The 16,868-nt window shown below is 53.6% G+C and overlaps 1 protein-coding gene across 2 annotated transcripts in view; it reads left to right on the forward strand.

Moving 5' to 3' along the window:
• Positions 1–838: 838 nt before the first annotated feature.
• LOC120391800 (unconventional myosin-Vb-like) overlaps positions 839–16,868 on the forward strand; it is a 69,920-nt gene continuing 53,890 nt past the window's right edge. For both annotated transcript variants that reach the window (XM_039515908.1, XM_039515909.1), the window contains exon 1: positions 839–946. In XM_039515908.1, the coding sequence (XP_039371842.1) occupies positions 920–946 (27 nt within the window). In that variant the 5' untranslated portion in view covers positions 839–919. The remainder of the gene's footprint in view (positions 947–16,868) is intronic.

Here is a 16,868-nt window from a genome sequence, read left to right on the forward strand (position 1 = left end):
GGCAGGGCCCAGAGGCCCCAGCTAAGAGCAGGTCCCCATCATGCCGGGCGCTGCATGCAGAAAGGCAGGAGCAGAAGGCTGGCCTGCTGGTTAGGGTAGGTCCCAGGACTTAGACGACCTAGGTGCAAGCCCGTTCTCGGCCACAGACTCCTTGTGTGCCTTTGGGGAAATCACTTGGCTGCTCTGTGCCTCAGTTTCCCCTCTGTGCCCTGGAGATAACAGCCCTGCCCTGCCTCCCAGAGCGTGGTGAGGCTAACTACAGTATGGGTTGTGAAAGCCTCAGATCAGCTTGGCTGGCCTTGTGCGTCCCTCTCCCCATGAGCACTGACCCACAGAACATGGGTCTTGACTCCGCTCCCCTTGCCGCCTCCCAGGAGCGGCTTTTCGGTTAACCCCACAGGCATCCCCCTGTTCTCACCCAGCAGGCAGGGGCAGGCTGCCCTGCGGCTAAGAAATTCCCACCCGCCTCAGTGGGCAGGGAGCCCCCCACCCTGTGATTGCTGCACCCGGCCTGACACGGGGGCTGTGCTCTCTGGGGCAGGGGCCTCCCCGCTTTGCTACCGGGCAGCACCCAGCACAAGGGGGCCCTGCCTCCCAGGGTGACCCCTGGCCCCTGGGGTGCAAAGCGCTAGAATAAGATCCACAGGCCAAGTGTGGCCCCTGTTGCAGGAGCCTCCCCACCTGCGCCTGGCCCCCGGGGAAGCCGGAGCTGGGGAGAGGCTCGGGGATGCGCTCGTGGCACCTGGGCCCTGCAGGGCCCATCCCCGCGGCTGCTGGGCGCGCGGAGCAGCTTAATTGGCGATTGAGTCCAGGTGCAGGCGGCCCGTGCAAAGGGCGGCGCGCGCTGCGCCCTCCCCATAAGCGCCCTGGGCAGCCCGGCTGTGGGCTCCTTGCACCGGCTGCTCCGCGGCCCTTCGCCATGGCTGCCGCGGAGCTGTACGCGCAGGTAGGTGCCGCGTCCCGGGGAGCGGAGCACGGTGCGCTCCGGACCGGGATCCCTGGGGCGGGCAGTGCCCGGGGCGGGCTTCTCCAGAGCGGGCCCCCGTGTCGGTCCCGGCGCTGGCTGCGCCGCTGCAGACCCCCCAGGGACGCTGTTACTTGCGCCAGTGGTGCCGCAATTTCAAACGGTGAAAATAGCAGCTCGCGGTCTCCGCCAGCGCAGGGACGCGGCTATTTTCAATGGAGGAGGCACCGCTAGTGCAGCCAGCAGCCCTGCCTGGCTGTGGGGGCGGGAGAATCCCCAGAAGAGGCAAGTCTGTAAACCGTCCCAGCCCCCCGGCACTTACAGGCTGGGGGCTGAGCCCACTTGGGGCGAGCGCTCAGTGCTTAAGGACTGTCCTGCTGCAACTCTCTGCAGGGGCTTCAGATGTGCCACCTGCAGCCCTAGCGAACTCCCTGGGCCTCCCTGGGATTGGGGGCTCGGTTGCTATTTTTGTGCTCCTAGAAATGTGGGGCTGGTAGAGACCTGGAGAGGGCACCTGGTCCAGCCCCCTGCGCGGAGGCAGGAGCCTGTGACCCTAGACTGGCCCTGGCCGGGGTTTGTCCAGCCTGGTCTTAAACCTCCAGTGTCGGCGATTCCACAACCTCCCTGGGCCGCTCGTTCCAGAGCTGAACAAGCCTTAGACTTAGCAAGATTTTCCTAACATTTAACCGGAACATTGTGGCTGGTTAAGCCAACTATGTCTTGTCCTAATTTCCGTGGACATGGAGAATGATCGATCAGCATCTTTTTTTCTAACAGCCCTTAAGTTTTTGAAGACTGTTCTCAGGTTCCCTGTCCAGTCGTCTTTTCTCAAGACTAAACATGCCTGGATTTTTTTTTTAACCTTTCGTCTGAGGCAGTGGCTCTGGAACCCTTTTAATAGTGGGGGTGCTGGAAGCCAGCCCCCCACCCCTGCCCATGCCCCCCCAGCTGGGGCTGGGAGCAGTGTCTCTGGGATGGGGGGTGCCCAGACAGGGGTAAGGGGGCAAAGGTGGGGGGGTGCACTGGACATGGGGCCTGTAGTCGGGACCCCGCATGCAGAGTCAGTAGCTGGCTGGGGCCCTGAGAGCAGAGCCCAGGGCACAGGAAACAGGGCTGGCAGCTGGGGAGTGAAGGCCTGGGGCCATCGGCCCCGTGTAAAACCCAGGGGGGCTGCAGCACCCCCACACTGCTAGTTCCCATGCCTATGCTTTGAGGTCAGGTTTTCTAAACTTTTTATTATTTTTGTTGCTCTCCTCTGGGCTTTCCACAACTCTACGTGGTACCCAAACTGGACCCATGGTTGACCCTCACAGTCTGACCGTGAACCATTGACAGCTACTCTGTGTGTTCAGTCTTTCAACCAGTTGTGCCTCCACCTTGTAGTAATTTCATGGCGTTCACGTTTCCCTAGAGTGTTGTGTGAGCCTGTGTCAAACGCTTGACTAAAATCAAGATCTGTCATGTCTGCTCCTGCCCCCTCATCCACTAGGCCAGTGAGCCCTTGTCAAAGACAGACGTTAGGTTGGTTTGTCGTAACTGTTCTTGACAAATACAGACTGGCCAGTGCTTATAACCCTGTCACCCTCCAGGTGCTGACAGACTGATTAATAATTTAATTAATAATTTTTTTATTATTTTTATTTAATTATGTAATGATAATTAGAAATTTAAAAACATTAAAAAATAACTGGTTGTTAATTTGCTCCAGTATCTTTCGAGGTATTGAAGTTAGGCTGACTGGTCTGTAATTCCCTGGATTCTTCGTTCCTCTTTTAAAGCTAGGTGCTGTGTTCACCCGTCTCCAGGCCCTCTGACGTCTCCCCTGTCCTCCATACGCTCTCAGGGGGAGTTGCTTCAGCTAGTTCCTTACTACCCTGGGATGAGTTTCATCAGGCCCTGCTGACTTGAATACATTTAACTTGCCTCACTGTCCTTTAACCCGTTCTTCCCCTGGCTTGGCTTGTTCCTCCCCCCTTGGGATGACCTGACACCCCATTAATATTAACAAGTTTTTAGTGAGGACTGAAGCAGAAGAGCCACCAACACCTCTGCCGCCTTGATGGTCTCAGTTATGGCTGTCAGAGGTGCTGGAACAGTTTGTACAGGGGGGGTAGGGTTGCCAACTGTCTAATCGCACAAACTCAAACACCCTTGCCCCACCCCCACCCCGTCTCCGAGGCCCTGCCCCGCTCACTCCATCCCCCTTCCCTCGGTCGCTCGCTCTTCCCCACCCTCACTCCCTTCCCCTGGGCTGGGGCAGGGGCTTGGCTTGAGAGAGGGGATGTGGGCTCTGGGCTGGGGCTGAGGAGTGAGAGGGGGCTCTGGGCTGAGCCCAGGGCAGGGGGTGTGGGCTCTGGGTGGGAGTTCGGGTGCAGGAGGGGGCTCCGGGCAGGGGCAGGGGGTGTGGGCTCTGGGAGGGAGTTTGGGTGCAGGAGGGGGCTCCGGGCAGGGGCAGGGGGTGTGGGCTCTGGGAGGGAGTTTGGGTGCAGGAGGGGGCTCTGGGCAGGGGGTGTGGGCTCTGGGAGGGAGTTTGGGTGCAGGAGGGGGCTCCGGGCAGGGGGAGTGGGGTGTGGGCTCTGGGAGGGAGTTTGGGTGCAGGAGGGGGCTCTGGGCAGGGGGTGTGGGCTCTGGGAGGGAGTTTGGGTGCAGGAGGGGGCTCTGGGCAGGGGGTGTGGGCTCTGGGAGGGAGTTTGGGTGCAGGAGGGGCTCCGGGCAGGGGCAGGGGGTGTGGGCTCTGGGAGGGCGTTTGGGTGCAGGAGGGGGCTCTGGGCTGAGGTTAGGGTGCAGGATGGGGTGATGGATGCAGGCTCCAACTGGGTGGCTCTTACCTCTGGCAGCTCCCGGGCGGTGGCACAGCAGGGTTAAGGCAGGCTCCTTGCTTGCCCTGGCCCTGTGCTGCTCCAGGAAGCAGCCAGCATGTTCCTTGAGGGGCAGGGGGTCTCCATGCGCTGCCCCTGCCTGCAAGCGCTGCCCCGGCAGCTCCCATTGGCTGCAGTTCGCAGGACTTTAAGCAGGCTAAAATCTCCCAGCGTGGCTTCAGGAGCCTCCAGGAGATAGAGCCTTATTCTGGGAGACTCCTGGCGAAAGCAGGAGGGTTTGCAACCATAAGTGGGGGACGGGGGGAGGGGGCTGAGAGCCATTGAACCAAACTGTAAACCCTGTATATGATAGAAACCACTTCAAGCCAGGGGGTGCAGCAGTGCCCCAAGTCCCTGCACCTATGGAGGACCTAGAGTTTCTTTTGTCTTTCTCTGGCTATTGATGTCTTTAAAGCACCTCTTATGGCCTTTTATGCCCCTTGCTCAGTGGACCTCGTATTGGACCTCAGCCTTGCTGACTTTTAGCCATACGCACTTGAGCTGCTATTTTCTTATACTCCTTAGCAGCTTGGCTGCATTTCCACTTTTTGTAGGATTTGTCCTTTGGGTTGTTTTCAGGTCATTAAAGGGCTCCTCAGGAGCCGTGTTGACCTCTGATTGTTGTGCCTGCCTCTCCCTTGGATTGGCATGGTGGGCAGTTGTGCCTTTGTCTCCTTGAGAAGCTGCCGGCTCTCCTCAACGCTTCTATTTCCTACTTTCTGTTGTCCCTGCTGCTCCAAAGCAGCTGAGAGCTGCTCTCAAACAGACGGTACCAGGGGTGCCAAAGCTGGGGCGTGGCACCTTCCTGCAGCTAAACCTTTGGCCTGCTGGATGGCGTGTCAGGCCCAAGGGCTGATACCTCACTGGGTGGCTGATGTCCGTTTGAAACTGCCATGCTGCTAGGCAAAGCGTGTTGGTCTGTTACAGGAGGCAGTGAGACGTGGCACTTGCTTATTGCTCTCCACTGTAAAAGCTTTGCACTTTAAAACTGACCCTGGCTTAGCTATGTTGGTCAGTGGTGGGGTGGGGGCAACCCCCCCTCCTGGGACATTGCTACACTGACGCAACCCCCAGCGTAAATACCGTATGCTGCCAGAAGAGGGCTATCGGCATTCGGGGTGCTGGTGATCCTACCCCAGTGGAAAAACGCCTGTCAGCGTATGCTGTGTACACTTGGAATTACGCTGGCGTGGGGTCTGTAGTGTAGACAGAGCATCCCGAGCCCCCCTGTACTCTCTCCATAGCATTGCTAGGGGCCGGGTGTAGGTGGCAGGGAGGTGGGCAGTTACAATGATCTGCCCCAGCCCACCCACCAAAACGTCCCAGCGATGCCTTAAGTTAGGGCCCTGTCTTTCTGCCGTCCAACGTTGCCTGCTCGGGGAGGCGAACAGCAGCATCCGGCTCGCGTCACTGGCAGGTGACAAGCTGGGCTAGCAATGACCGTTCCCACCCACTTCACCCCAATAGCCGAGTGACCTGGCCTAGCGCCGAACATCCAGGCCTCCTGCAGAGGGAGGGCTGTGGGCATCCAGGGCGCGGCCTTCAGCACTGGCCCATCGGCTCTGAAGTCCCAAAGGCACAAATCAGAAGTTTGGCCTTGTTGCTAAAAGCCCGCCCCCACCTCCTCCTCACTCTGGCTGCCCTGTGTTCCTCCCCAGCCAGGGCGCGAGCCGACCGGCTGTGCTCTGTGCTGGCTTTCCTGTAAACCTGGCGAGATATTGTGTTACAGGCTCCTAGGTGCAGTGCTCCCTCGACCAGCTTCTGCTCCATGGGAGGCTGGAGTGAGTCTTGTCCAGACCCCGACCTTGGGAAGTTCCTCTTCTAGATGCATTCGGCGCACACAATATTTCTCTGCTGCTCAACTTCAGCGTCCTTCTCCCCTGCGCTCGGGCAAGCGCCCAGGTTTGCCGTCGGCTTGTGCTGGGATCTCGGTTCTCGCAAAAAAGCTAGAGCCGTGTTTAACGTTTGTACAACGCTCGGCAATAGACTGATCCCTCGTCTCTGGGGAAACTAGCACAAAGCGAACCACCATTTGGCTTGTGTCCCTTTCCCCCTCCCCCACTTTTTAAACCTGCTTGAGACGCTCGAGTATCCGGAGACCGTTATTGCTCATCGCCAAGGAGTGGATGCTGGTAGAACTATTCTGACCTCCAGCACCTTTACAGACATTAAGGAATTGTCGGCCTCTGAGAGGGTCCCCGTTCTGTGCTGTGTGTGGGAGCTGGCTGGCCAGATGTCCCATCCAGCTGCTATACTGCATTGCAATGGCTAAAATTCCTCAGACCTGCCCCTCCTAGTACTCCCCCACGGGGGGTGGGGTGGGGTTAAGGGAAGGTTAGTGGGAAAGGAGGTGGGTTAATGGGGTCAGGAGTGGGCGTTTATAAGGCACTTTTGCAAAATGTGCACCAGACTATGGAACCGACTGGTGCAAGGGATCACCAGGGCGGGAGGTGCCTTGTGAGCCAAATGCCAAACAAAGACCTTCACCCTCCCACTAAGCCCATGACTTCCTCTCCTCCAGACTTGTGGGGGGAGTTGATGACCGAGCTGATGTGGCCTGTGGTGGCAGAGACGGCTGGAGCGCAAGGGTGACCTGGTGGTCAGGGCACTGCCCTGGGACTTGAGAGAAGCATGTTCCATTCCCTGCTCTGCCACCGACTCCCCGTGTGACCTTGGTTAAGTTAGGATGCGGAGACACAAAGTATATGTGCAGTGAGGATAATAGGGCTGTCCTGCCTCCCAGGGGTGCTGAGGATAAATACACCAGAGTGAGGCGCTCCGATACTACAGTAATATGGGGGAGGCCGCTAAGTACCTAAGATAGCTGGCTATAGGCTGGGCAGTAGCCCAAGGACTCCTCACCCCAAGTTTAGAACCCCCCTAAACACATGGCAAACTCCAGACCTTGGTGGACCGTGTGGGTATCTGGGGACCGTGGGTCTGTTTCTAGCTGAGATACAACCGTTGCTTGCAGTCTGCCGGCCAAAGCAGAATGACCAGTGCCACAAATAAGCTGCTGCCTCTGATAACTCGGTGCAGTGTAACTTCTGATGACTCAGGATGCTTCGAGCCTCTTGGAAGGCCTGTAAGGTCATCTCTGGCATGGTACGGTCCGGTTAAGTTACAGCCTGGGCTTTTCGACAAGCCTTTGCATTATAATTAGGGCTTCCAGCTGTTGGTATGAGGCCATCTGTGGTTAAAGAGCCGGGGGCGTTGTCTGAGGCAAAACCCTGCTCTAGGAAAATCACGTGTCCATCCCAGACACTGCTAAAACTGCCCATCCGAGGGATCCCGCTCACTTCCCCCATTACTGTGGCCTGTTCGCATGGCTCAGAAACCGAACCTTCAATCTCACCTCCTGGTTCTCACGCATTTGCTCACCGCTGCAGTGTGACCTGCCACGGTTCTGTACAAACGTGTCCTTAGTCTGGCTGCTGTGAGCGGCTCAGGCCTAGGGCTTTAGTGTTTCTGGGCTTCGCTGAAGGCCTGTGGGGAGGGGACAAACTCCAGTGAAGATCTGTGTAACCCAGCCTGGCTTGAGCTGAGCTACACAGGAGTCCCTCCTTTTCAGCTGTGTCTTCTGGCAGGTCTGGCTGGTACTGATTCTGCTTCCTCTCGAGTCAGAGTTCAGGTGCCTTCCTTTCCCACCTTAAGCCACCTCATCAAATTGTGAGGCTTAGATAAAAGCAAAACCGTTGGCACGATTTGGAAGAGAATTGTGCAAAAGGGAACAGTAACTATGGCTTTGCTCATCTGGCTGGGTAATGCGACCAAAGCACGGGAAGGTGGCCTCTAGTCTTGTGTTAAATGAGATGGAAATGCTACCTAGACACCTGATCTTCAGTGATGCTGTTGTCTTTGTCCCATCTTTAATGCTCGCAGCCTTTCATTGTGCAATTCCGGCATGTTTCCCAGAGCTTCCTCTGACCTCCCAAGCAGCAGCGAACCCTCTATCACCCCCATGGGAAGTCAGACTAAGGGTACGTCCAGACTACCCGCCGTATTGGCTGGTAGTGATCGATTTTTCGGGGACCAATAGATCGCGTCTCATCTAGACGTGATATATCGATCCCCAAATGCGCTCCCGTCGACTCCGGAACGCCACCGGAGCGAGCGGCGGTAGCAGAGTCGGCGGGGAGCCGCGGACGTCGATCCCGCGCCGTAAGGACCTGAGGTAAATCGATCTAAGATACTTTGACTTCAGCTATGCTATTCACGTAGCTGAAGTTGTGTATCTTAGATCAATTTCTCCCCCCCTCCAGTGTAGACCAGCCCTGGGTGCTCACATAATGGACGTACCATTGCTTGAGTGACACCTGTGTTCTTTGAGGCAGCCTATTCTTACTCAACCAGAACTCTCACCACAGGACGGCCTGTCCCAGAGCGGGCAATTGGGGCATGTTGGCTCATTCACAACCATGGCTAACGTTTCATAGAACGTGACTTACTATCCGAAAAATTCAGCGGATGGGGAGTGAAGTCGTCAGCTGATAGAACGTAATGTGATTATATCCTGCAAAATTGGTGGGGGGAGATGGCAGTGGAGCATATAAACCTAAGAAAAGTCTGGGGGATGGACATCTGTCTCCTGTGCCCCATATTGAATGCCACTCCTGCTTACTATGTTCCATCCCAGCAATTATAAAATACTGATGCCTATTTGAGGTTTTTCTCCCTTCCACAAAATATATATATGCCCAGCAGTGGGTTCATACACGTTAGTTCCTTTCTGAAAATTTAATTACCATGCAAGTGCAATTAGACCCTGTGTCCAGGCCAGCGTGGATTGATTTTTCCAGGCTGGAAACATTGATTTAAATGACAGATTTTAATCTTGTCTTGCGTTTGTTCTTTTCAGTTTCTTAAAGAAAGATTAACCCTCGTCGGTTGGTAACCATTAGAACATGTTGATTTGCAGGTAAATACTAACCAGGAGCAAATGCTATCACTATACACACTTATTCAGGTTCTTCACACTTGTATTTTTTGTTAGAAAATGGTGAATGATGCATTTCTTATTTACTGGAGCACTGTTAGTTTGTTGCTTGTGATTTGTATCCAGTTGCATTTGGATGGAAATGCAATTAAAAGCACATGAGCATCTTCAAATTGTTAGTGAAATAAAAATAGGGCTGGATACACAAAGGGGGAAGTTTATCAAAGTTTGTATTTTGCATTTTAAAATTTTATTTTGATTTTTATTGCTCAGTTACCGAATTGGACTGATTTCTGGTCACCATTGTCCTTCAAGGATTTAGAAGTAGTAGATCTCATCCTCTCATGAAGTGGAAGACAAGCTTTCCTATTCTTCTCCCTCCCTATCTTCCCCCCAAACTCCCAGTTGGTTTCTTACCTTCGTGTGAACTAGTCATTGAACTGAACTAATCGAATGAACTGAAGTGAAGAAAACACTTGCTCTGCACCTGCAGAAGAGACTATTGCTGTCAAAAGCTGCTTCAGCTAACTCTGGTTCCAAGTGCTTAGCAAATGACTTCCACAAGTTCACTTTCTTGAAAACTTGGCAGCTGCCAAGTTTAGTTTAAATAACTAACTTTGTAATTGATTATAATATTCTTAGACCTTAGCGTAGGTTGTTATAACTTCACATTTAATTTTAAATAGGTTTTGATTTTTCAAAATCCTCATGGGGTGTTTTTTTAAGTTTGGACTAGGGTGGGTAACTGCTACACGAAACAGGCAAAACCCATGGAGCTCTGACTCTGTATAGCAAATGTACCCAGCTTGAGGTGCTATAGTTGACAACTGAGTCCGTATCTTGAGCGGCGATGGTTTAAGGAGTGATGCGGCATATTCACTCCTGCATCTCGGAGCGTGTCCTCATTTTAGCACCGTTAAAGCACTGCCCCTCCCACCCCCAAGCTGCTCTTTGTTGTATTGGGGTGGGGGAATCGATGGTGAAGTAGAGAAATACTACAAGCGAGATCAAGGGACTTCTTGTGGTGATCAGTTTTGTTGAACATGCATAATGCTGTGGAGGGGATTGAACCTTGACATTTAGCGTATGAGTCTCTACTGCATGAGTTTAAAAGCCACAGGCTCTTTCAGACTCAATCTCTAGAAAGTTTAGATGCTGCAAGAAGGGGGCAGAGTACCACACCAAACAGGCATGTGTTACACACGCTCAACTCCATAGAATATCAGGGTTGGAAGGAACCTCAGGAGGTATCTAGTCCAACCCCCTGCTCAAAGCAGGACCAAGCCCCAGACAGATTTTTGCCCTCGATCTCTCAAGGATTGAGCTCAACCCTGGGTTTCCTTTTCTCACAGATTAAGACTTGCAATATTTATCTCCATATAGTCTATTGCATAGAACTGGAAGGGTCCTTGAATCCAGTCCCACGCCTTCACAGCAGGACCAAGTATTATCCCTGACAGATTTTGCCCCAGATCCCTAAGTGGCCCCCTCAAGGATTGAACTCACTACCCTGGGTTTAGCAGGCCAATGCTCAAACCACTGAGCTACCCCTCCCACTCTGCTGGAAGGCTATAGGAGCAGTGGGTGCTCCACGTCTCAGACCTACCCCAGAACCACATCGCTTGCTGCTGTGTGTTTAAAAATCCCCTGGTGCACTTTGACTTGCTCGTGTTTGAAATGGGATTAAAAGGCTTTGGCCAAAGTGGTTCTGCTGTTTCCAGGAACAAGCTTAGGGAAAACTATTCCTTGCCTGTGTCTCTTTATTTGTTTTTTAATTTATATACTTACATGGTCTCATTGCAGAGTTCTGGTACAGCTGCTTTGCAGCACGGCCTTGAAATTTGGCATGAGTGGGGAGGGAGGGGGTCACCGTGGTGTCAGAGGGACCTTTTGCTGCCCTCATAAAGTGCTCAGATTGGCAGAACTGAAACCTCTGAGAACTTAGTTCGTTTGGTCGCGCTCGCTCTTGTTAGAGTTTTGCAGCTCAGATTGTCTGCCCTGACCGTGTTCCGGTTTGGGGCTGAGCAGGACTCTCCCTGCAGTTGCTCCTCCTGGCACCAGAGGTGCATCTACACTGCAGCTGAACCTGAGCTGGTGCCTGAGCTCGGACCCTGTGAGGTGGGAGGGTCCCAGAGCTTGGGCTGTAGCTTGAGCTCAGAAGTTTACACGGCAGTGAAACAGCCCCACAGCCCGAGGCCTGCAAGCCTGAGTCAGCTGGCATGGGCCAGCGGCAGGTTTTTAACTGTAGTGTAGACAAACCCTGAGGCTCCAGTCACTAGAACTGAGAGCTGGGAAAACCTCTCCTGTGCTCTGTGCCCTCTGCAAACAGCCTGGCTGAAATGCAGAGCAGGGAAGTGGGCTGCAGGACCCAGTGGGAAGGGGTCAGTAGGGTGGGTGGGGTTGGGAACAGGAGCCAGGGGATGGGACAAGATGGGGGCAGAAGGGTCGAACTGCCAGAGCACATTTCCCCCCCGATACAACCAGGAATTAATCCAGAAGTTTTTTTCAAACAGCTGTGAAAGCCAGTGGCAAACTGTTGCCATCTCCCTCTAGTGGCTGGTCACATAGAAGATAACCTACTACTGCTACTGGTTACTCCATTAGCTCTAGCTGGGGCTGAGTTAGGTTGCATGGGTAACCCTAAACTCTGGCATTTCCCAATATTGAAATGCTTACCTTTGCAACCTAAATATTTCCAGCACAGGGTTTTTGGATATAATACCATACACACCCTGTGTAGTTTAAAAAAAAAAAAAAAAAAAAAAAAAGGCTGTTCAAGTCTTCTAGACTTAACTATTCACTGCTTGTTTTGTTAACATTTTATTAACACGTGTCTTACACGCTGCAGAAACACTTGCTCTGAGCCAAGTTACATTTTTGCTGATTTTGCAAATCTGTGAAATTTGCAGCCCCTATTTCTAGCAACAGGCAGGCAGGAGCCAGCTGGGAGCATGATATATTACTGGCCTTGCAAATCTAAAATAGACTGTATAACTTACAGAATTGTGGGGCTTCTGCACGGGCCTGAAACTCCTCCCAGAGCCTGTCACTGAAAGCTGGGCCGTATGTCTTGGGAAAGGAGCTTTCCTTGGACTGCAAAAGGCCTCTGGTTTCTCTTATGAGGTGTTAATCTGTGTGGGTAGATGTAAATTTTGTAGAATTTCCGGGTGGCAAGGAATATAGCCACACTAGTTCCTAATATCCAAGGAGAAACTTAATTAGTAGGAATTGATTGTGCAGAATAAAGTGGGCTCTAGTGATGAGGGCTGGCTTTAAGCCGATTCCCTGGAATCGGGCCTCGCACCCGCGCCTCTGAATGAGCAGTGTTGCAATGTAAATTCTCAGTCATGATTTGGTAACCGAATTCTATAAATCGTCAGCAGTTCAGGGTTGTACTATTTGGTCTTCTGCATGTCTGCTTTAGAGAACTAATTAACTTGTGCTCCGACTCGCCCAAATGGGATAACGCTCCTTTTCGCTGCTGTGCCTGGATTGACTCTTCCAGTGAAGGCTCTGGGGCCTCGGTGGTGAAAAGGGGCTTGGGAAGTGACGCACTCGGAGACCTTGCCCTTCAGGGAGCTCCGAGTTCGGCTTTTGCTCTAGCATCGCATTTTCTGTGGAGTCAGTTTAGTGTCTGAAGTAACTGCTGCATGGAGGAGCCAGGAGGCACTGTTGTCTGACCTCGTGCATAACACAAGCTATAGAAGTTCCTGAACGAATTCCTCCAAGCACGAGCAGATCTCTTTAGAGCAGTTGGGATTTTTGGAACTTCCAGTGATGGGGATCCCTCCCAACCCTTGATAAATAATTCAAGGGTTAATTATCTCACTGTTCAAAACTTGCACCTTATTTCCGGTCTGTCTAGCGCAGGGGTCGGCAACCTTTCAGAAGTGCTGGGCCGAGTCTTCATTTATTCACTTTAATTAAAGGTTTCGCGTGCTGGTAATACATTTTAATGTCTTTTTAGAAGGTCTCTCTCTGTCTCTATTATATAACTAAACTAATGTATTGTATTGTAAAATAAACAAGGTTTTCAAAATGTTTAAGAATCTTCATTTAAAATTAAATTAAAATGTTGATCTTACGCCGCCGCTGGCCCGCTCACCCCGCTGCTGGTCTGGGGTTCTGTTCACCTAGGCCGGCAGTGGGCTGAGTGGGGCCTGCGGCCGGGACCCCGGCTGGCAAGGGTCCAGCAGCCAGAACCCCAGACCAGCAGTGGGTTGTGTGGGGCTGGCGGCTGGGACCCCAGACCGGCAGTGGGCTCTGCCGGCTCCATCCGCCAGCTCCTGTCAGCCGGGATCCCGGCTGCCGGACCCGCTCACCCTGCTGCCGGTCTGGGGTCCCGCCCCTGCCCACATACAGCGGGTACCTACCTTCTCCCTGGTTCTGGCCCATTCTCTCCCTCTCTCTGCACTGAGCTGAGGGTGGGAGTGCACTGAGCACAGGGCTGGGGGTGCAGGGTCTGGCCAGGAGCTAGAACGAGGGAAGGGGCTCAGGGTTGGGGCAGGAGGTTTGGGTGTGGGGCACTTACCTGGGCAGCTCCCATGTGGTGTGAGGGGTGCAGCTGGGAATGTGGGGGGTGTGTGTGTGCAGGAGCTCCCGTTTGGTGCTCTGGGTGGGGATGTGGGGGGGTGCATGGGGTGTGGAGGGGCTGGGTATGTGCAGGGGGTGTAAGAGGCAGGGCAGAGGGCTGGGGGCATGTGAGGGGTGCAGGTGTCAGGGCAGGGGTGGGGGCTGGGTGGTGTGTGTGAGGGAGTCAAGCAGAGGGCTGGGTGTGTATGAGAGGGTACAGGGCTTGGCATGGGCCTGGGGGGTGGGCAGGGCTGCGGGGCTCAGGGCAGGGGCCTGTGTGTGTGTGGGGGGGTGTTTCAGGGGTCAAGGCTGGGGTGTGTGTGTGGGGGGGGGGATCAGGGCAGGGGGCTGGAGGGGATATGCCCCTATTCCACCCCCCCTTCCCCAAGGCCCTGCCTCCGCCGGGAGCAGTGAGCACGCTGACTCTGCTCCTTCCCAAGGGCCATCAGCTGATCGGCTGGCAGGGAGGGAGGGATGGGGAGGAGGAGGGGCAGGAACCCAGCACACTGCGGGAAGAGGCAGGGGAGCTGGCAGGACCAAGCTTCTGCCCCTTGCCCCCGTGGGGAGGGGTGGGGGAGTGGAAGGTGGAGAAGAGCAGGCCAGGCTGGGCTGGGCAGGATTTTTAATGGCATTGCGCTGCCTGCCAGGACTCCGGCAGGCAGCAGCGTGCCGTTAAAAATGGGCTCGCATGCCGTCTTTGGCATGCGTGCCATAGGTTGCCGACCCCTGGTCTAGCTTCGGCATCCAGCCGCTGGATAGTGGTGGTCGTTTCTCTGCGAGATAGATTCGACTTGGCTCTTCCTTCTCCACGTGGGTACTTGCAGGCTGAGATCGAGTGACCCCTGAACCGTCTCTTTGTTAAGCTAAGTAGATAGACACAAGGAGCTCACTCGCTCCACGGCCAGTTTTCTAACCCTTTCATCATTCTCGTGAGCCCTCTCCAAATGATCAACATCCTTCTTGAATTGTGGGGACCAGGACTGGACACTGGATTCCAGCAGCTTTCGCACCAGAGTCAAATACCCTCTGCTTGAGATTCCCCTGTTTATGCCTCCAAGGATCCTGCTGGCCCTTTGGCCACAGTGTTGCGCTGGGACGTGGTGTTCAGCTGATTATCTGCCATGACAGGACTGGCCAGGAGGTGGTTTTCAAAAACGGCCACAGTTGGTGCTGACAACTGTTGGAATGGCGTTAAAGAGAATCTCTAAATAGAAGCGATTAGGAGATCTAATGTGGAGGGTGCAGACTCTAACCTGCTGAATGCTGAGGTTTATTTCAGAGCAAGGTGCAACTTCTGATGCTGGCCACAATCCGAGACTGGATACTAGACACCCGATCTGGTCCAGCTGGACTGTTCCCAGGTTTCTAACCTAAAGTCCATGACAGATTCTTCTTTCATGGAAACTTCCACCTGATTTCTTTGCGCTTGTGGGCGTCATACTGTGGGAATCGTGCCATTTTTTTCCAGAAGGGCTTTTCCCCCACCTCCACCCCCCGAAAATTCCAACCTGCTGATCTTTCTGTATTGGAAAAATTGCAAGAACTAAACCTCTTGGGCCTCGCTGAAAGATCTGCATGCAGCTCCCTTACGAGGCGTAAGAGCTCACAGCTGAAGGGTGAATTAAAGATGATGCTATGAGAAATTAGAGTAATAAATTATTGATAACATATCGTTGAATCTCTTATAGTGACCTACATGATACTAATTGGTCTCCTCTATGCATCAGGCTCACCCTGGGGCATCACCCGCTGAAATGAAACGTATGGGCTATTTTAATGGTGCTTTTCTGAGCTTCAGATGGGAATTTTTGTTTGTCACCCCAGTTTGAGGGAGCCCCCAAGCAAATGCTGGCACAGATGCGCTCAGGACCTAGGGCAGGGCCGGTAATTTAGCAGGCATCACCTTTCCTTGTGGTTCTCCCAGCCCCAGCGTCTCTTGCTAACTGAACCTGGAGCTGTTGCTCTAACTGAGAAAGAGCCTGTGTCCTAGATATACAGCTCCAGGTAGCGCAAAATCCCTCCTTTACCTGTAAGGGGTTAAGAAGCTCGAATAACCTTGTTGGCACTGGACCAATAAGGGAAGAAGAACCTTTTTTATCTGCTGGGGGGACGGGGGGGAGGCTTTGTTTGTGCTCTTTGTTGCTCTCTCCGGGACAGAGAGGGGCCAGGGCAGGGAAAACCATCTCCTAAACCCCTACCTGAAATAAGCCTCCAAGATTACAAAAATTGTAAGCAATAGCAAGGAAATGCGTTGGCTTATCTTTTGTTTTAGCTTGTACATTCAAAGTTACAAAAACACAGGAAGTTTTGCCTAGAGGGGAATCCTCTCTCAAATCTTATTGCCCTGTAAAATTACCTTCCTTCCTGATTTTAGAGGTGCTGCTTTTACCTTTTTTTTTCTTTATAATAAAGTTCTGCTTTTTAAGAACCCGATTGGTGTTTAGTGCCCTAAAAACCCAAGGGTCTGATCTGTGCTCACCTTGTTTACCTGTTTGGTTGGTATATTGTTCTCAAGCCTCCCCAGGAAAGGGGGTGAAAGGGCTTGGCAGGGGGGGGGGGAATATTTTGGGGAAACAGGAACTCCAAGTGGTCCTTTTCCTGAATCTTTGTCTAACTCACTTGGTGGTGGCAGCGACACCATCTGAGGGACAAGGAAGAATTTGTACCTTGGGGAAGATTTAACCTAACCTGGTAGAAATAAGCTTAGGGGGTCTTCATGCTTTGGCAGACCCTCCGCTGAGAAGGCGGCTGCTCATATGTTGGCGCTTGAGAATTTCAGTGCCAAGTCAGGCCCCAGATCTGAGCTCTGATTTTAGGAGAACCCAGAGGCCTGTCTGTTCTGTGCCCTTGGCACAATCTCTGACTTTGGCCACAGGAACGTACCGGCTCACCCCGCTCCACAGCACTTCCTATCGCCCTCCAGTCCCACGTGTGCATCTCCCCGGGTGACTCCAGTCTGCGGCCTTGGCAGGACAGAATCCAGGAGTCTGCACTGCAGCTGTGCATTGGCCACTGGCGTATGCTCAGGCCTCCGTACCATGGAACGCTGCTGCGGTTGGAGTAGCGGCTTGGGCCATTTCCCGCTTTGTGCTCTGCTCCAAAATGGCTCTGTCTCTTCCTGGTCTCAGGCATTTCGTGTCCCTGCTCTGTTAGCTGCTCTGGGGTCCGCACACCCCCTGCCTGCACAGACTTCGTCCCAGTGACTCCCTGCGCGGAGCGGCGTAACAGACTGCTTTGCTAGGCTCCTGCAGTGTGGATCCCGGATGGACGTGCCCTGGTGCTGCCAATGGCCGTTGCCTTCGAATGGGGCTGGGTGTGCAGGGAGAGGCCTGTCTGCAGTGACGGGCTCGGTTCCCTGCAGATGCCAGGAAGGGCTTTTGTAGGCAAACTGCCAGCTGGCGCGAGGGTTTCTTCCTGGGTGCAGCCTGAGAGCTCGGCCGTGCTGTTCCCCAGTGTTGTAAGAGGAGATTTGTCCCTAGAGCCAGTCATGGAGCAGGTGGCTTCCCCTGCCTGAGGGGATGCGGAAAGTGCAGCCCCT

The sequence above is a fragment of the Mauremys reevesii genome, linkage group 26, assembly GCF_016161935.1.
Source record: "Mauremys reevesii isolate NIE-2019 linkage group 26, ASM1616193v1, whole genome shotgun sequence".
NCBI classification, from domain to species: domain Eukaryota; kingdom Metazoa; phylum Chordata; order Testudines; family Geoemydidae; genus Mauremys; species Mauremys reevesii.